The sequence below is a fragment of the Cydia amplana genome, chromosome 11 (genome assembly GCF_948474715.1).
Source record: "Cydia amplana chromosome 11, ilCydAmpl1.1, whole genome shotgun sequence".
Taxonomy (NCBI): Eukaryota; Metazoa; Arthropoda; class Insecta; order Lepidoptera; family Tortricidae; genus Cydia; species Cydia amplana.
The window spans coordinates 10,423,132-10,448,667 of record NC_086079.1 but is presented as its reverse complement, the minus strand read 5'-3'; the positions used below and the strand labels follow the sequence as shown (position 1 = coordinate 10,448,667).

The following is a 25,536-nucleotide window of genomic DNA, read 5'->3' as shown; positions in this document are numbered from 1 at the left end:
GTATAATAGCGTGAATTCGAACAATATATTTTGATTGTCATCAATTATTGACAACTCGGAAACTGAGACACACAAGCAGGCAGCAGCGAGCAAACAGAATGTATATTAATTATTTAATGTAAAGGTTTTAATAATCTACTGTAATTATTTAAATATAGTCAGAATGGCAGCAAAACAGAAAAATATTTTTACTCGAAGTAAACCGTTGATGAACATTTACAGTGGTGTAGATCACGATGGAAAAGAGGTAACGTAAAGGGGGAGGTTCAAATAAAATGATCAGTGATGTTCTTTGTTTTTAATTGGTTGTGTATAATTTTAGGTGGAGGTTCGTGAAGATGCGGAGCAGTTGGTTAAGTGGCACGAGATCTCGGACGCGTTGGTTGCGGCCGGGTACTACCGCGCCCAGTTGCAGGGTCTGTCGGCTTTTGATAAGATCGTCGGAGGGCTGTCTTGGTGCATAGAGTTGTGTGATATCGACGTGGATGTCAGTTTACTCTTTGAGGAGAACCTTACTATTGGAAAAAAGATGTAAGTAGGCAATGGATGTATATTATTTGTTTGCATTTAGCAGATAAGTCTATCAACCTATGTATATTAGGCAGTAAGCATCCCGAATAAAATAAAATAAATACTTTGAGCATCTTGTTAAAAACCATCAGCTGCAATCATCACACACATATTTAAAGTTTTTTTTTCTTTTACCAGTGCACTAACAGAAAAAATAGTTAAAGTACTACCTTCTATGAAATGCCCATTCATAATCGAGCCTCATCAAATCCAAGGATTGGATTTCATCAACATCTACCCCCTCATACAATGGCTGATAAAATACTCAAGTGAGTTCCGAGAAGCAAAAGAAGATGAGCTGCGGAATTTTGCTGTGATGCAGTATGACAAGGAACACATCTTTGAATCAGATCGAAAAGTATTTGAACAAAAAGAAAGATTGCTCAAGAATTTATCTGTTTTACAAGTAAGATAATCGTATTGCCACTTGTAACAAGCTTAAACTATAAATGCCTGTTTGTTAATTCTTTGTCTTTATAAAATCTCTTTTTTAACAATTCAAAATATTTTTTTTTATCTTAATTAATCATTGATTGTTTTGTATTTTTTTCAGAATTTATACAAACCATGTAGAGTCCGCAAGAGGATAGGTGGTCTGCCGGCAAATGAACTGGAGCAGGTCAATGCAACCCTCTCTGAATACGACCAGAGGATGCTACTTCATATCACTACACAACAGGATGAGAGCAAAAAGGATGAGGGTCTTGATTTCCTGGTAAGTTTTAATTAAATAGAGTCAGGGGTGTTGTTTTCCCATCCGCTTGTTGATGATGTTGCTCTAGAAGAATTCTCTCTATTCTTTAATTCATCTTAAATTTGCAATAGTTTGACAAACTTTATAAAAAAATAAAATGTCATTTTCCTAGAACCATTATTTAGACATTTCCTGCATTTATAATATTTTTTTATGGTTGTTCCAGTATGACTATGAAAAAACATTAGCTGATCCATCTAAAATAACAACAGAAGTAAGTATCCCAAATAAAATAGTAATTGCACACAATTCCACAACAAATTGTGTTTATGACCTCTTACCAATAGTAGTAGTAGTAGTAGTCATGCAGTAGTCATACCCTGCGTATGAAGCCGAGAGTTCTGGGTTAAAATTTAAATTTGTGTGTTCAACCCCTTGTCCCACATAGATGGTATGTATAGTGTAGCCGCCATGCAGGTCAGGATCTTGACGACTCAAATAAAAAAACCGGCCAAGTGCGAGTCGGACTCGCGCACGGAGGGTTCCGCACCATCAACAAAAAATAGAGCAAAACAAGCAAAAAAACGGTCACCCATCCAAGTACTGACCCCGCCCGACGTTGCTTAACTTCGGTCAAAAAGCACGTTTGTTGTATGGGAGCCCCACTTAAATCTTTATTTTATTTTGTTTTTAGTATTTGTTGTTATAGCGGCAACAGAAATACATCATCTGTGAAAATTTCAACTGTCTAGCTATCACGGTTCGTGAGATACAGCCTGGTGACAGACGGACGGACGGACGGACAGCGGAGTCTTAGTAATAGGGTCCCGTTTTTACCCTTTGGGTACGGAAAAAGCTTAAATTTTTAGTGAACTGATATAATTCTCCAAAGTACTGGTTTACAAGGGTTATTATTATTGGGGTTTTGTGGGCCTTTGAGTGTCGCTTCGACCAAGCTATGATCTATTGTGACAGCCCTTTAAAGTTCACTACTGATGCCCGTTGAATCCAGGAAGCTCCAGATTCTTTGGGCCGTAATGCTCTGTACCTCATAGGGTTCCAGTATGTGTCGCCCTAGGTAGGTACTTCTTTTGGACATTAGTGGTCCGCAGGAACAGAGAATGTGCATAGCAGTCTCCTCTGACTCCTGACAGAACCTGCATGTCGCATCTTGTTTTTTCCCTATTCGGAACATGTGTTTGTTCAACTTGCAGTGTCCAGTCAAAATTCTAGTCACCGCGCAAGTTTTGTGTCTTTTGAGCCCTAAAAGCTCCTTAGCAGTTTTGCTGTTGAACCCTTTGATTAGAGCTTTCGAGTGTTCTTGTCCTCTGACGAACTTCCACCAATCGATTGCTCTCGCTTTTTCCATGTTGTTGAGCAGAGAATATGCGTCCCGTTTTGTGATTCCACAAAACGGTTCTGGGCCGACCAGGGGTGTGTCTGCGCCCTTCCTAGCAAGTTCATCCGCTTCTTCGTTTCCGTTAATGTCGGAGTGCCCTGGTACCCATCTAAGTATGACTTTGTTGGAGTTAGCCAGTGCATTTAGGTTTGATTTACAGTTCTGGACTAGTTTTGAGTTTGACTCAAGAGATTCTAGTGCCAGCAGAGCAGCCTGGCTGTCTGAGTTGATGTAGATATGCTGGTGTCTCAGGTTTCTATCCAGGTTGATCTCCGCACATTTGTTGATGGCGAAGACTTCTGCCTGGAAGATTGAGGCCTGTGTGCCCATGCTGACGCTAGCTCTGAGCTTAGGTCTCTCACCATAGATCCCACATCCTACATCATTGCCTTTCTTGGAACCATCCGTATACCAATTGAGGCTTCCCTCTTCGACGAACATTTGGTCGTTAGACCATTTGTCTCTAGGAGGTATTTCTACTGTGTACAGTTTAGTGAAGTGACATTGAGTGTGCGTGTCATCTGTGGGCATGCTAAGGGTTCTATTTGCAAAAACCCAGGCCTTTAGTTTGGTTAATGCTTGAGAGCGCCATTTTGGCCTGTTTAGCGTGCAGACTCTGTAGATGCACTGCTTGGCCTCCTTTTGCACCTGCAAGTGGAGTGGTATAATGTCCAGCAGTGCATCTAGGGCCGCCCCCGGCGTCGAGGAGAAGGCGCCTGTTGCTGTTAAACAAGCCGTGCGTTGCAGGCTGTTTAATGTGTCTATTGCTGTCTTTTGGCTGGTTTTGTTACACCAGACTGCGGAAGCGTAGGTGATAATTGGCCTCACTACAGCTGTGTATAACCACATAGCAATTTTGGGTCTTATGCCCCATCTTGCTCCTGCCATGCGACAGCATGACCACATGGCCATTTTCGCTTTTTGTATGATGTTTCTCAGGTGAGGGTTCCAAGTTAACTTTTGGTCGAAAGTGACCCCTAGGTACTTGACCTCGTCTGAGAATGATATTATTTGTCCATTAAGTCTTGGTTCTGTGAGCTTTTCGAGCTTCCGTTTTCTTGTGAATGGTACTATCACGGTCTTGCTCGGATTAATGGACAAGTCATTTTCTCGACACCATTTGAATATGGTGTTTAGAGCTCCCTGCATTATGTTCGATATCGTGTGGAGGCAAGGGCCTTTGACGATGACTACAAGGTCGTCGGCATATCCTTGTGTGTCATAGTCTTGGCCTGACATGATTGCAAGAAGTTGGTCCACTGCTAGGGTCCATAAGAGTGGGGATAGAACGCCTCCTTGTGGGCACCCTTTTGTGGTATAAAATTCATGCTCTATAGTATTGAGGGTTAGAGTGGCTACTCTATTGGAGAGCATGCTATGTACCCATCTGGTGGTGGTTTCGTCTACTCCCTTTGATTTCATACCATTAAGTATGGTCTCTGTGGGCGTATTGTCGAAAGCACCCTCGACATCAAGGAACGCACATAGAGCGGTTTGCTTGTCCTCTAGGGTTTTCTGCACCTTGTCAACCAGGTCAAGTAGGGCAGTCTCCGTAGATTTTCCCTTTTGGTAAGCATGTTGATTTACGCTTAGTGGTCTTTCCACAAGGTATTTGGCTCTAATGTGCTGATCAATGATTCTTTCCATCGTTTTGAGTAGGAACGATGTTAGACTAATCGGTCTGAAGGATTTAGGCTGTGAGTAGTCCTTTTTCCCTGCCTTTGGTATAAAGCGTACCTTGACCCGAGTCCATTTATCTGGTATAATACCCCACGAGAAGCTTGCTCGGAATATTCTGGCCAGATGTGGGAGGAGGAGGTCTTGTCCCTGCTGTAAAAGCGCCGGAAACACTCCATCTTCTCCCGCTGATTTAAATGGTTTAAATTTTCCCAATGCCCATTTAATTTTGTTTGGTCTAAAGATGTTAGTTGCCAAATTCCAGTCGATATTGCGTACCCTGTGGATTCGAGGGTTCCTTTGGGCGCAAAGTTGTGTATTACTGGTTGAGTACGAACCGGGGAAGTGGGTGCCTCTGAGCAAGTCCAGAGTTTCCTCTTCTGTGTTCGTAAATGTGCCATCTGGCCTTTTGAGGAGACCAAGATAGTTGGTTGGTGTCTTGGAGAGTATTTTGTGAATTCTCGCACCTTTATGAGTTTGGGCAATCTCTTCACAGAACCTTCTCCATGACCTTCTTTTTGCTTTCCTGATTTGTTTATTATATTCAGTCAACGCTTTACCATACCTTTCCCACCCATTCGGCGTGGTCGAGTGATTGAATATGCGACGTGTGGACCTGCGAAGGTTTTCTAACTTTTTGTTCCACCACGTCGTTGTGTTAGTAGTTTTTGCCTCTTTCAGCGGGCAGGCTTGTTCGTAGGCCCTACGTATGCCTTCAGATAATAAGTTAACTGCCATGTTGAGAGAGTCTTGTGTTTTTACATATTTTGGGACATCCTTTAGACGGTTTTCGAGGTCTGCCTTATAGGCTTCCCATGACGTTTCTTTTGGATTCCTGCGTGTGAGTGGTTCCCTACCTAGAGAGCCTTTAACACTGAACAAAATATTTTACAAGGGTTTCTTGCCAGAACTGTTAAATGTAGAAGTGGATATTGTATGAAGGCTGATGAGAGAGTGATTTGCAATATTTGATCAGTACAAAAGGTGGTTTAAATTTAGGTGCCTCTAATTGGCCGCGATACAAAGTATGTGGAGCGCTCCTATTTTAGCCGAGCCCGACGGCCGCGTTTAGCTACTGCATTAGGAATATAGGTATTGAGATTTTATACAAATATAAAGGTTGCGTTCGCAACATATAGTATTAACAAAGGTTTGCTAAGATTGTCCCCAGAAATTTAAAATAAATTTCTTATTTTTGTCACACTCAAATTTTATAACATCTTTAATTTTAGACTGACAGGTTTACAAAGAATCAGGATAATAATGTCGACGCTGCTGACACCAAAATTCACTATGCTGTGCTACACTCAGAACTCACTGGAGAACTTTCAAAGGAGCTAGAATTAAGTGAAAAGCTCAAATATTCAGAGGAAGTGGACAAACTCACAAAAACTGTTGATGCTATGGAGAAAGAAGTAGAAAAAACTAAGAAGGAACATGAGAGTAGAATGGAAGACGCAAAGCAGGAATATGCTAGTGTTTTAGAAAAGTTGCAAAAAATTACATATACAATGATGAACTCTGACGACAGTAGGTAAGTCTAGAATAGCCCATGAACTTCACCTAACACATTCACGGCTAAGAACATGCTGAGTTTTAAAACTCTTGTTCCATTAAAATATGAAGTAGAACAGTGGGGGTAGCACTTATAATACTAGAAATTATTAAAAAGAGAGTTTACATAGACCACTTGATGGTAGGCGTGGTGGTTTGGTCACTATAAGGTCTAGTAAGACTTCTTATGGGAGATGAAATTAGTACAAAGCGATGTTGTAAAACATTATTAACAAGCCTCGCTTGCTATACCATTGACGAATTTCTCGAGGCGTGTAGTGACCCAAATATTTAAATCTAAGTTACGAACCTTAACTTAGAAAATAATGCAATGCATGCAGAAGTAAATTAGTACCTATGTACGTGTTAAATACTTATCTACCTAAGATCTAGTGTATAAATAGATTAATATGTACCTTATTTGACATTAAAATATTATGTTTTATGAATAAATAATCAATCAATCAATCTTATGTATGATGCAGGATCTTGCACAGTACAAATTTTAATTAATCACGGAAGAGCGGTGCCTTCCAACACAGGCAAATATATTGTTTACTGGGTGACACCATCCCTCAAATTATATGCACAGTTTTTTTAATGAAATAAAGAATTTTGTATTATTTTTTTAATTTTCACTTTTAGAGCATTTTGACTCAACGGAAAATTTTGCTTTTAGTGACAAAAATGTGAAGAAATTTTACAAGACCTTGAAGGAACTGGCACGAGAAAGAAATGAATTGTTGCAAATAATCCAGCACAGGGAGACGGAAAACAAGAAATTGCAAGAAGAATTAAGGTAAATATTTTTTATTTATTTAGTGAGTGTTTACACTCTCACTCTCTGTTGTATCATCGCCCACACTGTTAACTGACAGTTCGTAAACCTTATTACAAAAGGCATAAGGTCCACTGATGGACAGTTAAGAGTGTTGCTGTTTGTAGCCTGTAGCATAGAGAAAAAAATACATAGAGTGCTCACTCCATACATCAGTTCAGACTTTTAATTTCAGTGTCTACATCTAGCATCGAGTAGCGGAACTATCAGTACTGCTAGTTGACAATAGATGTAGCACCGACCGGAAAGTCTTATCTCAACAGCATAAGACTTTCCGGTCGGTGCTACATCTATTGTCAACTAGCAGTACTGATAGTTCCGCTACTCGATGCTAGATGCTAATAGTCTTTTTGGCACTTAAACTGATATATGGAGTGAGCACTCTATGTATTTTTTTCTCTATGCCTGTAGTGTGTTGAACGCACGCTGAACGGTTTAGATCAGGATTTGCTAATATTTCTTGCGCCTAGGTGAGATAGATAATTTCTTGTCCTGTTTTTCTTATTTGGTAAGGCATTGTACATTGTCTCGGCGTTTCTATACCCAATCCTACTGTACCTGTACCCACGCCGTATTGGTTGGCTCCTCATAATTAGGGGTTCTCAGTGAACTATCACAGTATAATTTTTTATGCCATTAAAAGTTGGTAAAGTTCCAATACCTACCTAAAGCAATAAAATAGTAGTTTGTGTTACAAGGGATCAAAATGATATATTTCCGTCAAGGGCGTACACTGAATTCTGAATGAAGCGATAGATTGGTTGGATGGATTAAAGTAGAATCCTGAGCCTAATGAGGGATTCAAGTGTTAACGCCCAAGACGAAATAATTTTGATACCGTGTGACACATACTGCTTTTCACATAGACTATGAGGAAAATAAAAAAATCTTAGTGTTGACACAATCTGATGCTTAAACTTAGAAACTTAGATTATTTAAGCTAAAAAAATAATGTGCAAAAAAATTTAAAAATAGTGTGCTAGAACAGAAAAGTGTTACTTTGATCCCTCCTAGCAGGGAGGAAAAGCGCCATTTTGATCCCTCCTAGCAGGGAAGAAAAAGCTCTTTTCCGAATAGGTGGTGTGAAAAAGTAATTTCTTTTTAGTGCCGCGCGAAACCCGGCAGCTAAAGTGGAGGAGCAATCACTCACTCCAGCTGAATTAAAAGAGTTCAGAGACAGAGAAGAAAAGTTAAAAGCATTTATAACCAATATGAGATTGGAACTGGCCAGATTAAACAGAGAGGTTCTGAGATACACTGTGGCCTTAGACGAGGTTCCTGGCACTGCTGAACTACTGCAGTATGAGAAGAGATTTATTGAACTCTATAATCAAGGTAATAAAGTCGAATTTTGTGTAATAAATATATACTTAAAAAAGAAAAGTGGACTAATAATTTTTATTTTTGTTACAGTTGCATCTAAACACAAGGAAACTAAACAGTATTATATATTTTACAATACGCTTTTTGAAGTGAAACTTTATACCTCAAAGGAATTAAGTCTACTAAATTCCATTTTGGATAATTATGAAGAGTAAGTACTTATTATTATTTTATCTTACATCTGTCCCGGTCTGCTAATGACATTGAAGACATTTTGTATCTTAGATCGTGTATTAAGGCGGGATTCCACCAGTTTGCGGCATTGTGCGGCACAAGTATTTTTTTACTGAATATGCTATCTATGCTTGTGCCGTACATGGTGGAATTCCGCCTTTCAGATCTTCTATTCAACTGATAGTCACTAATTTTAAAGGCAAAGCTGGAACACGTAGGCATGTACAGTCACCTGCAATAATATGTTACACAACGAAGGCCGCAAAAATATCTGACACGATCTGATTTGTAGAGCCATAACAACGTGTCACATATTTTTGCGGCCTTCGAAGAGTAACATATTGCAGGTTACTGTAAAGATAACTGACCCCCCCCCCTGCAAACAAGTTTCTAGGCAGACTTGTAGGAGACTCCCCGGTCTTTTGATGTTTTTAGTTTGATGCAAAGCGTCTTTAGATATGTCTCTTCCTCTGTAAGAACTAAGAATTAATTAATTTGTTACAGGGCCATGTCTTCAGCCAGAAAGAGAGAAGAGTTCATGACGCAATTCGAGTCCATCGTCGAATGGGTGAACCAAACGGTTAAGAAGGTCGAACACAAGTTCAAACACGAGAGGGACCAGAAGACGGCCCTGCACGCGGAGTACTCGCGGCTCATGGACGTCCAGAGACAATACGCGGCGGCCCTTAAGAAACTAGCGGGAGAGAGGCAGAAGTATGGAAAAAGGAACAGCTGATCTGATGATGTGGAAATGGTTGTTTAAGTACAAGTCCTGATACCTTTAAGTTATGAAAATGTCACAATTCTGGGGGTACGGGAGACCGTATGGTTATGGCCTCCTGTACAGGCGGCCAAGGTGAAGATCGCTTGCGCTTCGCTATCGGACCGGTTTGTTTCTCTACGCCAGGGGTTCCCAAAGTGGGGGGCGCGGCCACGTTTTAAAGGGGGCGCGGCGCCTCGGGAAATTTGAACACGATTGCCTAATAGTTATCCGTTTCCTTGCATCGAAGCGAAAAGGGGGGCGTGGGAACTTCATTTTAGGCAGCAGGGGGGCGTGCCTAAAAAAAGTTTGGGAACCCCTGCTCTACGTTATGCTCCGTAGCGAACGAAACCCAACTGTCACTGTCGCACTAATATGGAAGAGTGATTGCGAGACACAAAGCGATTCGATGGCGAAGCGCAAGCGATCGTCACCATGGCTAGGCCACCAGCCCTAGTAGCACGGTCGCATTTTTATCATTTGTCACCATGCCTAACAAGTATGTAAGTGCGAAAGTGACGGGCATAGTGATAGTCGATAAAAATGGAACCGTGCTGAGCCCGCAGGCCATTCACGAAAGCTGGTGCGAATGGAATGAACGAAATCAATTATATCTGTCATTGTGTGACTGACACATGTATCGGTAATAATCGGTATACAGCCAGAGTCACCATTTTATTGGTTAATCTGTAACACACATATATATTTCCATTCACTCATTCATTCCATTCGTGCCAGCTTTCGTGAATCGACCTGTACCGTACTTAGCCTATCCTATGGCATGGGCCAGAGACCCTATCGCGATAAACGAAATTTCTTTATCTGCCTCTCTATTGTTCGAATATGCATGAACGATAGGCAGATAACGGAATTTCGTAAATTATGCAGCCACAGTTACTGCCAGCTTATGGCGTACTGTCGAGTAGAAGTAGAATTTCAATATTTAACAAATTAACACATTGATATGTGTGTGTGTGTTTCACTCATGTGAAAGAATAAGAATCCAAATGGCGTTCTAACAGTTTTAATCTTCTGTCGAAAGATGGGAGTAGAATTTATTGTGTCTACATAATTTACTTTGACAATTCTCTATTTCAAATTCTATTTGGTTTTGTTTAGACCGTACGTACCCGTTACTGTACATTTATTGTAAACTACGAGTTTGGTGAGGTGTGCTAATCCGCCTCTATTTCAAATTCTCTTTGGTTTTGGTTAGACGGTACGTACCCGTATTTGCAACTCAAGAAGCTGGCAAAAGTTAAAATAGGATAGGAAGAGTTGATGGTGTAGATTTTTTAAGAACAAGTGCAATGATCTTTATAGTTTTTATTTATTACTTGAGATTGCCAATGAACATGTCACGAAAGAAAGGAATACTCTTAGTGTTGGTATTCGAGTTAAACAGTGAGTTAAATTATTAACTGTTTTAGTGTGGAAATTTTTGTTAATGAACCATTGTTAAGAATCACAAAGGAAACGATTCATTATTAAGATCCTTACATAATGGCTACAATATAAGTACCTAATACTAAGATAACTTCTAAGTCCGTCAGCGTTAAGGTAAAGTGAGGACGCTAAGCACGGGGAACTTCATGCATTGACCTGCCTGTTCCTATCTCTATCCCACGTGCATAATTATATTGCGGTCCCGCTCGCAGTGTCATTGGCCGCTGGCATCATGAGCGGAACAGCAATATAAATACGACGTGTGATAGATATAGGAACAGGCGAATCAATGTACGAAATTATTCGTGCTCAACGTCCTTACCTTAATGGATTGGTCGGCAATATGCGGCCCGCGAACCTCTTGCGGTCCGTGAGCCTCCCTGGCTATTTTGTATGTAATATTGACAAACGACAATGTCTGATAAAGTCATAAATATTAACAGAGTGTGGCCCGCGTCAACTTCGTTAACTACTATGTGGCCCTTGGCTGCTAAAAGGTTGCCGACCGCTGCCTTAATGGATTGGTCGTCTCTTGGATGACAACCCTGGGTTCAACCCCGGGTTTGGTTCTTTATCACAATAAATAAAAGAATAAACAGAAGTAGAGGAAATGATACTTGTTGACGAGTATCATCTTCTCTATGCCTTAACAATGGTTCATATTTAAAAATATATGCGCCAATTTTTATACATAGTATTTTTCAAACACGATGGGTACGCTGACAGATGTCATCTCCATACAATTTATAACCTTAAAAAGCCAAATCTCCTAAAAAATTTATTGTGATCACACCTGTCATTGTACCCTTCGTGTTTGAAAAATAGGTACAGTCAGCAGCAGAAGTTGCTAAGCGGGCGAGGTGTTCAAAATTACCTTGACACGCTCTTATTCTCTAAACAATAAACCTGGCCCGCTTAGCAACTTCTGCTGCTGACTGTACTATAAAGCGAGATGCAATAAAATTGAATACTTGGAATGGTAGTAGTCTAGCCGTTGTAGACGATTTTCTACTTTTATATGTATGTATACATTCCACTATTATTGGTCATATCGTTAAGCTGACGATTAAGTTTCTATTGTTAAGACTGACATAGCTTTTTATATTGTTCTATTTTTAGCCATCGCATTTGGCAACTTATTGCAGTACCTTAGATGGTTTTATGTTATTCAATTACGAAATAGTATGAGTACAGTAAAATGCTTTACCGATTATTTTTAAAAAAGGAGGGCGAGCGGGGGAAGGTTCGAAAAAGGTAGGTCGAGAACCCCTGTTATACTGTCGCCCGATATAAAATGATATGACGCAAACACCGAAAAGAAAATTGAAAATGGGCCGTGGATTGTTTTTTTTTTTTAATTTCCTGGATGACTATGTTATGCCCGCCCATCAGAATCGACCTACGTATTGCTGCAAAAAGTCGTCATGTGGTCGCTACTAATACGATTAGGTATTCTTTGTTTTTAAAGCGGGAAGTAATATATTACAATAATTTATGAAACCCATGTTTTTATTTCATTACTTTGTAGTTAAATAACAATTAACATGATATCGCGCGTTCTCATCATTCTCATCATGCCTCGCTTATCTTTAAGTGCAGGCTAAGTACTTATAGCTGGTCAAGCAGGTCTTGTCAGTAGAAAAAGGCGGCAAATTTGAAAAATGTAGGGATATCGTCCCATGGAAAATTTGAATTTCGCGCCTTTTTTTACTGACAAGATTTGCTTGACCAGCTATAGTTACTCTCAATTGTAGTCTCATCAGAGCGTGACGACGTTGCCGTGTGAGTGGCCTTTATGGCTGCTGTGTCCGTGGTGATGGCTGTTCGACTTCTTGTACATGGTGAAGGAGATCAGCTCGCGGTTGGCGTTGGTCATCGCCATGGCGTGGGACACGACGTCGTACCCGAGGATGGCGTGGAGTCGGTTCACGACCACTAGGGTCAGGCCTTTTTGTGTCACGCGCACTGTGCGTTCTTGATCTGATGATGTTGCGACCGACATGTTGAAGGAGGAGTTCAGCTCCTGGAAATTAAGGTCTATCTTAGCAATCTTGACTCACAACCCATTTATTTGCCTACAGAATATATCCCTACTAATAAAACTTTTTTCAAATAAGATTTAGGTAGCTTATTTGCTATAAACACGGTTATATTAGTGACTGGCAAAACTATTAAATATATATTTCCTATTGATTTAAGTACCTACCTACTGTTTAGAGAGCGTGGGAAGGCCAAGCTAACAGATTGATTGCTAAAATGGGCATTACGCTTGGGTATTTGAAATGTCTACAGTCGTGTTACTCAACAAATTTCAGAGTAGGTAAATAGAGTTATGAGTTGACCATTAAAGTACCTACATAGGGCACTAAGCAAAAAGTTAACCAGCTCGCTGTTTACACTAATTGAAATACAAAATAAACAAGCCGGTAGATCTGTTATTGAGCCGTTAAACATACGTACCCTCACTAGCGCCGCTCGCTCCTCACTCTTCAGCCCGTATACCGTTGCGCCCTCGTCCTTAGAAAGATGGGGCGCACTCAGGCTGCCCATAACCATGATATACGGCATCCTGACCGATTCACACTAGTACTTATGTACGATTAAACACTGGCTCGCAGCCGCGGGTAATCACCGTCGCACAATCAGGGTCATTTTTAACAAAGGCTAAGCGCAATATTTATATAATAATCAGATATAACGCACGCGTACGGTTGGTCGTGTGTTAGTGAACTCTGCCAGGTAGGCACTGCACACGTCGGGCCACAATGGCACCGCACGTGTAGCGGTATAGCTATAGGTAACTATAACAACGTGTAAGTGACGTCGGCGTATGGCCTTCGCGTTCGGCTGGCTGCGCGGGCGCTGTGTCGGTTCTCATCGCTACTCCAGCGCTTGGCGACCAGTTTTAGGTCATATTCGGTCATGAATGGTAGACACATGTGCCGAGGTCTCATAATGGTACATTTAAAATGATGCGCTCGTCAAGATATGAGAATAAATTCCCGCCGGTCTATTGAAATGATGTGAAAAACAAGAGACAACTTAAGTTAAATTAAAGGCAATTTTGCACGGTTTTGAAGGTCGCTGTCTGTTTGGCGGTACAAATAAACGTAGACATTGAAAAAAAAATGAATTGTTTATCGTAAGTTACGAACCCACTGTGGCAACTGTTATAACAATTTGACAACAGCAAACTGGAGCGGATGAACTATATGCTGTAGCCGTTGTAGGTATACGTTTAATACTTTCTTGTAATAAAATAATTCATTAAATGGTTAATCCAGATTGAATATATACATCTGTGATATACATACTTACCATTTACCATACATTTTTTAGGTGTCTTTTTGAGAGTAATGGCAATTTTATATAACTAGGTACCGTGTGTTATATATCGGTAGAATCGATGAGTCGTAGGGGTCTTGTTTAGGTATGTCGTGCGTGCGTATGTGTAGGTAGCTATTAATAAAGTAGGTACCTCAAAGAGTAGTATATTATAATATACAATATAGGTACCTAATCTCAGGCAATGAAAACTTTGTTAAAATATTTTATGTTAAATCTTATGTAACCCTAACCAAGGACTGGCCGATATTATGTAAAGCTATGAAAACCTACATTGATATTTGTCTAATGAGAGTTGTTTTGACAAATTACTATAAACTTCAAAGTATTTTGTATGCATACGAGATTTTATTAGCTGAATAAAAAACATTTTTATGTTTATATTAATAAAACCCCAATAATCATGAGTCACTCTATGAGCAGTCCAAAGAATATCCAATTAAGTAAGTAGGTACCTACCACATAATTATCATTTCATTTTGCACGCAATACGTAATGCTGTGAACTGAATTTCATAACGATAATTATATTATTATGTCAGTTTTAAGTATACCTATTGAACTACCTTTCCTAAGCACCAACTACCTAATTATTATAAGTACTTACTTATTACTACCTACCTACTGAGATATTAATAACTAGTAGTTCGCCCCGAACTGAGAACTCGCGGTTCGTCAAAAAGATCAATTGAATGTAGTGCTACTTAGTCCGAGATGGGCATTTCGTAATTGAATCCTGATTCCACGATTACTTGAAATTACTTTTTAATCTGATTACCGATTCCCAGATTAGGTACTTTGTAATGTAACAATACCGAATTACTAAGTACAATTCCATTTGAGGAATCAGGAATCAATTTCTCGAATATTACAATTACTAGTAATTGGAATCAATGTCGATTCCTCATTACAGGAATGCATTACTTGATTCCTTTCAGATTACATTTCGTACTACTACTATCAAAAGTACATTTCGATAGTAGATATAGATGTTGTTGACTTACTAGGATGCATCAGTGGATGCATCTATATCTTATTTGAAACAGGTGCGCAGATTTCGAAAATGATGACCATGACCTATAAAACGACACCCATGACGACTTTTATGACATACTGCATGGCCGCCATCTTGGAATCCAAAATAGTCATCATTTTCGAAATTTGCGCCCCCTAAAACCTATAAAACGACATCCATGACGACTTTTATGACATAGTGCATGGCCGCCATCTTGGGTTCTAAAACTGCGCCCCCTAAAACCTATAAAACGACATCCATGACGACTTTTATGATATAGTGCATGGCCGCCATTTTGGATTCTCAAATAGTCATCATTTTCGAAATCTGAGCCCCCTATAACCTATAAAACGACATCCATGACGACTGTTATGACATACTGCATGGCAGCCATCTTGGAATTCAAAATGGTCATCATTTTCGAAATCTGCGCCCCCTAAAACCTATAAAACGACATCCATGACGACTTTTATGACATAGTGCATGGCCGACATTTTGGAATCCAAAATGGTCATAATTTTCGAAATCTGCGCCCCCCAAAATCTATAAAACGACATCCATGACGACTTTTATGACACAGTGTATGGCCGCCATCTTGGATTCCAAAATAGTCATCATTTTCGAAATCTGCGCCCCCTATAATCTATAAAACGACATCCATGACGACTTTTATGACATACTGCATGGCCGCCATCTTGGAATCCAAAATGGTCCTCATTTTCGAAATCTGCGCCCCCTAAAACCTATAAAACGACATCCATGACGACTTTTATGTCATAGTGCAAGTCCGCCATTTTGGAATCCAAAATGGTTATCATTTTCGAAATCTGCGCCCCCTATAATCTATAAAACGACATCCATGACGACATTTATGAAATACTGCATGGCCGCCATCTTGGAATCCAAAATGGTCATCATTTTCGAAATTTGCGCCCCCTAAAACCTATAAAACGACATCCATGACGACTTTTATGACATACTGCATGGCCGTCATTTTGGATTCCAAAATGGTCATCATTTTCGAAACCTGCGCCCCCTAAAACCTATAAAACGACATCCATGACGACTTTTATGACATAGTGCATGGCCGCCATCTTGGATTCCAAAATAGTCATCATTTTCGAAATCTGAGCCCCCTCTAACCTATAAAACGACATCCATGACGACTTTTATGACATACTGCATGGCCGCCATCTTGGAATCTAAAATGGTCATCATTTTCGAAATCTGCGCCCCCTAAAACCTATAAAACGACATCCGTGACGACTTTTATGACATAGTGCATGGCCGCCATCTTGGAATCTAAAATGGTCATCATTTTCGAAATCTGTGCCCCCTAAAACATATAAAACGACATCCATGACGACTTTTATGACATAGTGCATGGCCGCCATTTTGGAATCCAAAATGGTCATCATTTTCGAAATCTGCGCCCCCCCAAAACCTATAAAACGACATCCATGACGACTTTAATGACATACTGCATGGCCGCCATTTTGGAATCCAAAATGGTCAACATTTTCGGAATCTGCGCCCCCTAATACCTATAAAACGACATCCATGACGACTTTTATGAAATACTGAATGGCCGCCATCTTGGAATCCAAAATGGTCATCATTTTCGAAATCTGCGCCTCCTAAAACCTATAAAACGATATCCATGACGACTTTTATGACATACTGCATGGAGTGCATGGCCGCCATTTTGGAATCCAAAATGATCATCATTTTCGAAATCTGCGGCCCCCTAAAACCTATAAAATGATATCCATTACGATTTAATGACAGTGCATGGCCGCCATCTTGGATTCCAAAATTGTCAAATTTTCAAAAAAACAATATTATAAATGTGTAATAAATGTGTAAACCGAGCACTTTCATTTGATACCAAACTCGACCATACTTTCTTGCAATTAAAATGACCAGAATAGCAAGACCCCTCACAAATGGCTTTTTAGCATTTTAAGCTCTTCTAGCTCAATAACCTCTTGTTCAAGCCAGCTCAAAATTTAATGACTAAAATATAATGCCCTCGACTATACGTTCACCCAATTTCATTTAAATTAGAACAAATTTACTTAAGTTATTGAGTATCAAACTATCCTCTGAAAGTTCAGCTTAAAAACATTGAAATGCCGGGACGTGCCCCTAGCCAGCCGTGTGTTCAAAGTCGAATGTAAGAACTTCGCTTCGCTTCGCTCGCTCGTTCGACTAAGCACGTAGTACTTGTCTGATGTTGTTTATAACCATTTCAGTTTTCGAAACGTATCAAAAATCCAGAGTGGCGTTCGTCCAAGCCATGGCAGAGCTGGCGACGAGGGCGACCAACGTTAAATGTTTGGAAAGCGTCGGGGTATTAGGTTTGTATACTTGTACTTTTGTACTTACGCCATTACGAATTTATTATGGTATCCTTACCTCTAACAAGTAGGTATAGGTACTTGTAGTTAGTAGTTTTTATTAAGTCAGAGAAATTTCATCGATTTTGGCATCAGAAGATTCGGTTGAAATCGTGGCAGGGTCGCCATGTAAGGTGTGGCAACTTGTTGGTTGAAAGTATGGTTTTATTCATATGTAAGTATATGACCTTAAATAAATATATACCTAGTCATATTGTGTGAAGGTGTGTGTAACGTAGGTACGTATATAGCGCACACTACCTACTAGGTGTTATCCGTATAATTTCGAATCACTTCCGAATGTCGGCTAATTCCGCGGAAATAGACTTTAATATGATGGATGGATGGATTAAGGGTGATTTTTAGAATTGCTTGATATTCGAAAGTGATTTCGGCAATAGAGCGCCCAATAACCATTTTATGTAACATTCCGTAACATCTTCAGTTATTAATGTTATTTGTTCGTAATTCTTTCGCAACGACCTATTAAAATGAGGAACAAAATGGTTGTATGAATGGAAGAACCTTACTCCTGTTTAATGTGCGCTAGTTTAGCTTTTAATTGTGAGGTTCCGCTAGATATCCATATTAATTAGTTTCATGCCCAAAGAACTTCTACGGCCGCTGCTCTCAGACCCGTGCAGCACGGTGCGGCAATGCACGGTGGTAGCGGTGGCGAGGCTGGCCGAACACGACGAGGGCGTGGCGCGGCAACTACTCGCGACCGGCATGGTTACCATCGTGTTAGAAAACCTCAACAAGTACAACGTGAGTACTGCACACAGACCCAGCACGGTGCGGCGGTTAGGCGGCCGAACACGACGTGGGCGTGGCGATGGCGAGGCAGCTACTCGCGACTGGCATATGGTTACCATCGCGTTGGAAAACCTCAACAAGTACAACGATCGTTAGTTTGGTTTGCTTCGAATATGAGCGAAATCAATTTCCACTTCCACGTCTATTTTAATAATGATAATTAAATATATACAATATATAACGTACCTTTTCTTTTATCTGCAGGTATTCTACAAAAGATCTGCACTATACCTTATGCGGGCTGTTGCAAAGTAAGTAACCATGAAGGCGCTGTAGTTAACTGTAGATAAATGTTATTAGGTATTTCTATCCTTTCGCCTATTTAACTAATATTCACTTCATCAATTTGTTGTTTTTATTTAGGTACTTACTTACCCATTTGATTTTTTTTTCTCTTTTAATAGCTATCCAGTTCATAGTTTTAGAAGTTCCTTGTCTGTTTATATAATTATATTCGTGTTGATTAAATGTTGTATTACAGGCACAACGAGGAACTTGCTTCGTCCATTGTTCGACTCGGAGCTCTCGAGCACATCGTATCGTGTCTTGATGACTTTGACACCCAGGTTACTCTTAAAATCTCATTATTATACTTACCTAATTTTAAACATTAATTACTATATTGTTAACACAATCTTTCCTTATAGGATTACACACAGTAACGGTAAAGCATAAATTCGTCGTTGAGAATGCCAAATCCGTTATGTGCTCGATTTTTGATTGACAAATAGTTACCTAGCAACAAATTAATAAGGTATTAATTACTTTGATTAAAATCACGCACATACCGGATTTGGCATTCTCAACGACGTAAGCTGAAACTTCTGTCTGTTCCCAAAAGTTATTAAGGCGCTGCAGCGCTGCTGAGTGCTGACATATATCTAAACTTCTTCTTCTCAGAGTGGTCGTGGCTAAACACAAATTAATTTTGGCTAGTAATCAATATTTTATATACATTTTATACACCGCTTTCTTAATTTTCGTGATAACAAAAGACAAATTAAAATGAGCTAATATAATGACAGGTGAAAGAAAACGCGGCTTGGGCTTTGGGCTACATCGGTAAACACAATGAAGTTCTAGCGGGCATGGTGGCGGACGCGGGCACGCTCCCACTCCTGGTGCTAGCCTTTCAGGAGCCCGAGATAAGTCTCAAACAGGTATAAACTATTAACTAATAAAACTTATTCAATAAATAAAAGAAAACGGTGATTCTTCGGGCAATTTGCCTGATGCAAATGGAGGGAAGGGATATTCGCACTCATCAGAAGCCAGATCCTTCTTATTCATTATACAATTTAAAGCTTGACGGCATCGTTTTTTGCGCATGCGGATTATCCATTTTAAGTAAAAGCTCTGTCGACTGTCGGTACGGATTACTACGGATGCGAACATCCGCAACATCCCTGAATCTCAGAGAGACCCTTAACTTTGTCCACTTGAGGGCAAAAGGCGACATTTAGATTTAATTTTCTCACTGGTGAGTGGTGACCAACTGCAGGTATTAAAGCCCGGATGATCTACGACTACATATATAGACTTGAATTGACGCCCCATGCTGTGCAGTGGTTGCAAAACGTGGATGTTGCCTTATAAAAAAAATTGTGTATAATGTATGTGTATAATTTTGCCTATTGTGACTATATCGCTATGCGATTAAATAATATAAGCTTCACCGACACCTACATAAGTACGATTTTACAGATCACAGCAGGTGCCTTGGTAGATTTGGCGCAGCATAAACCAGAGGCAGTTGTGAACGCGGGGGCCATTTGTCACCTGGTGCGAGCATTGGAGAACCAGGACCCAAAGTTGAAAGTATGTATTATTTGTTGTTTATTGTTCCGTTTGTTTACATGCAAGGAAGGCATAATCGAATAGGCATAGAAGCATAGGAAAGGCATAGTAGAATAAGGTAGCTAGAATAAGAATATGACATGGTGTCGATACCATGCCTTTATTATCGGCAGTCTAATTCTAAATCCTTCTTTTTCTTCTAGTGCCCCGCCAACTAGTAATGGTAGGCTGTCCGCATACTTATTTCTCCGTCTTTATATAGTGACGTTGAAAAGCTCTATTCCGCCCGGATATTACGTAATTCGAATCTTCCTGCAACTAAAACCTCTCTAGTTTAAAATAATGACTAAATACGGCCCGATATTTCCCCGTTCAGCGCAGCACGTTATGCGCGCTCGGCGCGGTGGCAAGCGCGCGAGCCGAGCTAGCCGAGGCGGTGGTGGCCGGAGGCGCTTTACCACCTGCCCTCCTACACGCCGGCCACGACGCCGCGCCCGTGCGCCGCGCCGCCGCCTGCCTCATCCGGGACATCGTCAAGCAGTCGGTTGATGTATGTTAGCAGTGTGGAAGTTACATCAGGAAGAATGTAGTGTAGTAGCATCCTACCATCTGCATGGTTGGGCTTCCTTATACAGGTCAAGAGTCACACGGTAGCACGTTCGTTATTTCATGAACCATTCGTTTTCGCTGAACATACACTACACGGGGTCATATATGTATAGTAGGTTAGTAGCTATGTAAGTTGTTGGCAACCAGACACAAGTTCCTTGTTGTCATTTATCACTCGGAAAATACATATTACCAATATCCTATCCTGAATGTTGTGATAGATGTGTTTCTTTTGCTATCTATTATTTGGCGTAAAGTGATGCCAAATCATCACCAACCTGATCTTTTCTCGAACAGTTAGCCCAGCTAGTGGTGAACACAGGCGGCTGCGGGCCGCTGGCGGAGCTGTTGAGCGAGAGCACGGGCGGCGTGCGAGTGCCGGCGTGCATGGCGCTCGGCTACATCGCCGGCCAGTCCGACCAGCTCGCTATGGCTGTCATCGAGGCCAAGGTGTGCGTTGAACAGTTAGCCCAGCTAGTGAACACAGGCGGCTGCGGGCCGCTGGTGGAGCTGTTGAGCGAGACCACGGGCGGCGTCATAGTGCCTGCGTGTATGGCGCTCGGCTACATCGCCGGCCAGTCCGACCAGCTCGCTATGGCTGTCATCGAGGCCAAGGTGTGCGTTGAACAGTTAGCCCAGCTAGTGAACACAGGTGGCTGCGGACCGCTGGTAGAGCTGCTGAGCGAGACCACGGGCGGCGTCATAGTGCCTGCGTGTATGGCGCTCGGCTAAATCGCCGGCCAGCCCGACCTGGGTGACATCGAGGCCAAGGTCTGTATAATTTCATAAATTATTCCTTTTCTCATCTTAGCACTTTCTTGTTTTCCTAAAGGAACACGGGGTGCGCTTTTGGGCAATCGGATCTCAGGCACAGGTTTTTCAAATGCAACTGCCATCCAACCTTCCAGCCCAGAGAGTGTACACAGTTGTAGCTTGTTCTGAGAAGGATCTCCCGACCAGTTATCTAAAGCTTGCTGAGTATCTGCATTCGGACTTTAAGATTTCTCTCATTTATATTCAAGTAATAATTTTGCTGCATACCAAAAAGCTAAAGGCAATCATTATTTAATTACTTAGAATACTTAGATACCTACTACTTTTTATAGAACTGTACTAGTACTTTTTATACAACTGTAATTTTAAAATTTGGCAGGCTATCGCCGTATTAGTGACGATCCTTCAGAACACGGAGGGCGAGGACGCGGAGCTGTGCGCCGCGGCGTGGACGCTGGGCCACATCGCGAAGCATTCGCCACAGCACAGCCTGGCCGTCGCTGTGGCTAATGCTCTACCTAGGCTGTTGCAGGTTCATTTAATATTAGTACCCTAGCGAACCCACCTAGGAACCACCGTGCGATCCTAGAGAACAGAGAGGGTGATGTGGAGCTGAGCGCCGCGGCGTGGACGCTGGGCCACATCGCGAAGCATTAGCCACAGCACAGCCTGACCGTCGCTGTGGCTAACGCTCTACCTAGGCTGTTGCAGGTTCATTTAATATTAGTGCCCTAGCGAACCCACCTAGGAACCACCGTGCGATCCTAGAGAACACAGAGGGTGATGATGTGGAGCTGAGCGCCGCGGCGTGGACGCTGGGCCACATCGCGAAGCATTCGCCACAGCACAGCCTGGCCGTCGCTGTGGCTAATGCTCTACCTAGGCTGTTGCAGGTTCATTTAATATTAGTACCCTAGCGAACCCACCTAGGAACCACCGTGCGATCCTAGAGAACATAGAGGGTGATGATGTGGAGCTGAGCGCCGCGGCGTGGACGCTGGGCCACATCGCGAAGCATTCGCCACAGCACAGCCTGGCCGTCGCTGTGGCTAATGCTCTACCTAGGCTGTTGCAGGTTCATTTAATATTAGTACCCTAGCGAACCCACCTAGGAACCACCGTGCGATCCTAGAGAACACAGAGGGTGATGTGGAGCTGAGCGCCGCGGCGTGGACGCTGGGCCACATCGCGAAGCATTAGCCACAGCACAATCTGGCCGTTGCCAAGGTCCATGCTGTTGCAGGTTCACTTAATTTAGTAGTACTGGGGGCCTAGCCAAGAAGAGGCCTGTTGTACATCGACATACAAAAAGAAAAAATGTATCGGGATAAGAGATGCAAAGAAAAGTCATGTGATGAACGATTGTCATTTTGGCTAGGGCCCCAAATTCAGTCTTTACACAATAAGGGTCAAATCTAACAGCAATGATATATGTATTGTGATAGATTTATTTTTTCATAACATTTAACATTAATTAAACCAAAATGCTCAGAGCATCCATTAACTTGTTAAATTTCTTCCAAAAATTACCTATAGCAAATTTTTCTTGTATGTATATGTATTCACAGCTATACACAAATCCGAAGTCATCAGCCGAAGTGCATGCCAGGACCTCCTGTGCCCTAAAACAGGCTCTTCAATGCTGTCTGCATCGCCCTGCGCTGGAGCCTTTACTGCACGCTGCACCCGCTTGCATTCTCAAATATGTCCTTGCACAGTATGCTAAGGTACAGTATAAAGTATTCACATATTTTGCCCATATTCACAAAGTTACGTAAAGTACCTAAACAATATGTTAATTATCAGGGGTCGGACAAAAAGTGCGGATGACGTCAAACCACTTATAGGATGATTTCAAATAGTATTTTTGATTTTCATAAACAATTATCACTTATAATTTATCAACCTCTTTATTAAACAATATCGCCACTTGAAATGAGTAAGTACGTTTTTGACTGACACATTGTCAAATTGTCAATCAGATGAACAATAAATTGACTTCGTTATTGTTTAGCTATTGTATCTTCACGATTATATTTAGCTAAAATTTATATTTACTAATGTATAAGAAAACGCTCTAAAATGTCATCTTTACTCGAATATTGTGGCAAGTTTCGTGAAATTTATTTTATTCACTACATCACCCTACCACCTGTATTATTAATTCCATGGATTTATTTACGATTATTTTGTTACTTCATTAATACTACTTTGTTACTACATGTCACACGGAAGTTTAAATACAAACTCAAACATCATCCTGTGTGCAAGATTACGTCATTTTTACGTCATCCGCACTTTTTGTCCGACCCCTGTAATTATATTAAGTACCCAAAGTCTACTCACTACTCACTTTAGTAAACAGGACCGTCATCCAGATTATCATCTTCTTCATCATAGTCTTCCCCGTTGTCAAAGTAATTATTAGCATAGTCAGTCCCATCATCCAGTTCATCTTCTGGCTCCTGTTCATCTTCCAAGTCCTCATCATCATTCGCTTCAACCTTTTTCACAGTCTCTTCGCCTTCAGTTGTTTCCATTTGTTCGTCATTTTCTTCTAGCGTTTCTTTCTTTTCGAGAGTCTGGAATCTCTTATTGATCTCCGTGGGATCGTCTAGGCGCCGTTTACGCGTCGACGCTCGGACTCGTCGCGCCTGCGGCCGTAACTCCGTAGGCATATTGTTCCAAACACAGTTTAAAACTTTTCCTTGTTTAGCGTCCATAGCGAGAAGCTTGTACTTGTCGGAGTACCTTTCTACGTCGTCAGTTCTTGTTTTCGGTTTTACATATGCGGGTGAGTCGTGCAGGAATCCAATGAATTGGTCCTTAACAATCAGCATGTAGTCAGTAGCGGCATCACAGGCGAGCGGTAATGGCTTGGCTTCGAGTTTTGGAAATAGTGGAGGCGGCGCGAGGGTTGGTGCGTTGTTTTCACCGCGCGCGATGCCTAACGCCTGCAGCTGCTCATGTGTTAGTGATAACGTACTACCGCGACCGCGACCTCGTCCTGCCATTGTTATTTTATGGTCAGTTTAAAAAAATTACATATCTTACTCCAGCACGTTGTTTTGTTGATATTGGTATCAGTAACTTTGACATTGACATTCTCATGACATTGACAGTTGACACTTAAGTAAAATTGTTTAAGACAACGTTTTTAACACCAAAACAGGGAGATCGAAACAATAAAGCCATGAAGCTTAAAATTCTCTATTTTAATTTGAGAACTTTGTTTATTTCTAGATATTGCCGAATGACGCAAGAGCAAGGAGACTTTTTGTAACAACTGGTGCATTGAAGAGAATACAAGAGATAGATACCGTTCCAGGGACATCTCTAAAAGAATACATTAACATAATAAATAGTTGCTTCCCTGAAGAAATAGTCAGGTAAGCCGAGGGCCTACCGCCTACGGAATTTCTTTATTTGTCTCTCTATCGCTCTTTGAAAGAGTGATAGAGAGGCAGCTAAGGAAATTTCAAGGTTGGTTGACCACTTATCATAATGCTTCTAACTGCCTGAACTACCTAATCTGAGGCCCTATCACCTTCACGAACGAAATTTCTTTATCGCTCAAAATATGCAAGAGCGATAGGTAACGATGTTTTGATTTTCGTGGGAGACCTTCTGTTAGCCTATGTATACTATTACTTATTCTGTGCCCACGTTTCTGTGGAAAAGACGTCTATGAAAGGAAGACATTTTTATCTCCAGCGATTGCAGCGCCATCTGCGTTCAGTTTTACGTGTTAATCCTCATTGCAACATTATTTTGATTTCAGATATTACACACCAGGATTCTCAGATTCATTACTTGAGAGAGTAGAAGCATTTACGCCTCAGGTAAATTATAAGATTACAACTCCTTTCCCCAAATAAAAGTGTGGCGTTTGATATTTGTATTGTGACACATAGCTACTAAATAGTCATCATCATCAGCCAATCTAAATCATACACCTACTTAGGTTAATGCAAATTCTCAGTCTCGTTGCTGGATTAGCCTTAATATACCTATGGTTTCTATTATTGACTATAGATTATAAGTCTAATGCGGGTTGGGGACCTCACATACCTACTCTTACTAGAATTATTATTTTTTTCAGATACCGGAACTATTTACAGACAGGGTGCCTAGTGATTGCCAGAGTGAATTAACAGTAGAAAATGCAAATTAAACAGTATTTATTGATCAATTATGTTATATTTTATTCAATAAAAGTTATTTTAATTCGATATTGAGTTTGTTTTTCCCATGGTCCAAACGAGTTTTTGAACTCTAACGGTCCTT

General features: G+C 41.0%; 4 protein-coding genes across 4 annotated transcripts; 2 read left to right on the top strand and 2 right to left on the bottom strand.

Moving 5' to 3' along the window:
* The first annotated feature begins 87 nt into the window (after positions 1-87).
* Positions 88-9,067, top strand: LOC134652481 (coiled-coil domain-containing protein 93). The gene is made up of 10 exons (XM_063507675.1): positions 88-247; positions 323-531; positions 709-976; positions 1,124-1,285; positions 1,491-1,538; positions 5,573-5,874; positions 6,574-6,693; positions 7,838-8,067; positions 8,146-8,266; positions 8,794-9,067. Exons 1-10 carry the CDS (start codon positions 164-166, stop codon positions 9,023-9,025), a joined length of 1,776 nt encoding a protein of 591 aa, XP_063363745.1. The 5' UTR covers positions 88-163; the 3' UTR covers positions 9,026-9,067.
* Positions 9,068-12,227: 3,160 nt separating this feature from the next.
* LOC134652472 (uncharacterized) lies at positions 12,228-13,261 on the bottom strand. Its single transcript, XM_063507663.1, has 2 exons — positions 12,956-13,261; positions 12,228-12,518 (listed from the first exon to the last, which is right to left on the bottom strand). The coding sequence occupies exons 1-2, from the start codon at positions 13,061-13,063 to the stop codon at positions 12,255-12,257; spliced, it is 372 nt and encodes a 123-aa protein (XP_063363733.1). The 5' UTR covers positions 13,064-13,261; the 3' UTR covers positions 12,228-12,254.
* A 910-nt stretch (positions 13,262-14,171) lies between these two features.
* LOC134652486 (sperm-associated antigen 6-like) lies at positions 14,172-25,481 on the top strand. Its single transcript, XM_063507680.1, has 14 exons — positions 14,172-14,283; positions 17,110-17,214; positions 17,864-18,021; positions 18,274-18,320; positions 18,551-18,635; positions 19,095-19,229; positions 19,774-19,887; positions 20,243-20,416; positions 20,773-20,925; positions 21,629-21,781; positions 22,818-22,976; positions 24,493-24,638; positions 25,031-25,091; positions 25,352-25,481. Exons 1-14 carry the CDS (start codon positions 14,244-14,246, stop codon positions 25,421-25,423), a joined length of 1,602 nt encoding a protein of 533 aa, XP_063363750.1. The 5' UTR covers positions 14,172-14,243; the 3' UTR covers positions 25,424-25,481.
* Positions 23,604-24,319, bottom strand: LOC134652216 (DNA-directed RNA polymerase III subunit RPC7-like). The gene has a single exon (XM_063507383.1). The coding sequence runs from the start codon at positions 24,261-24,263 to the stop codon at positions 23,604-23,606; it is 660 nt and encodes a 219-aa protein (XP_063363453.1). The 5' UTR covers positions 24,264-24,319.
* Positions 25,482-25,536: the final 55 nt, after the last annotated feature.

Coding starts and splice junctions, on each gene's coding strand:
- LOC134652481 (XM_063507675.1), top strand. CDS start 164: ATGGCAGCAAAACAGAAAAATATTTTTACTCGAAGTAAACCGTTGATG. Junction 248..322: donor TAGATCACGATGGAAAAGAG/GTAACGTAAAGG, acceptor GTATAATTTTAG/GTGGAGGTTCGTGAAGATGC. Junction 8,068..8,145: donor TATTGAACTCTATAATCAAG/GTAATAAAGTCG, acceptor TTTTTGTTACAG/TTGCATCTAAACACAAGGAA.
- LOC134652472 (XM_063507663.1), bottom strand. CDS start 13,063: ATGCCGTATATCATGGTTATGGGCAGCCTGAGTGCGCCCCATCTTTCT. Junction 12,519..12,955: donor AGCGAGCGGCGCTAGTGAGG/GTACGTATGTTT, acceptor CTTAATTTCCAG/GAGCTGAACTCCTCCTTCAA.
- LOC134652486 (XM_063507680.1), top strand. CDS start 14,244: ATGAGTCACTCTATGAGCAGTCCAAAGAATATCCAATTAA. Junction 17,215..17,863: donor GGAAAGCGTCGGGGTATTAG/GTTTGTATACTT, acceptor TCATGCCCAAAG/AACTTCTACGGCCGCTGCTC. Junction 18,321..18,550: donor CTTATGCGGGCTGTTGCAAA/GTAAGTAACCAT, acceptor GTTGTATTACAG/GCACAACGAGGAACTTGCTT.
- LOC134652216 (XM_063507383.1), bottom strand. CDS start 24,263: ATGGCAGGACGAGGTCGCGGTCGCGGTAGTACGTTATCACTAACACAT.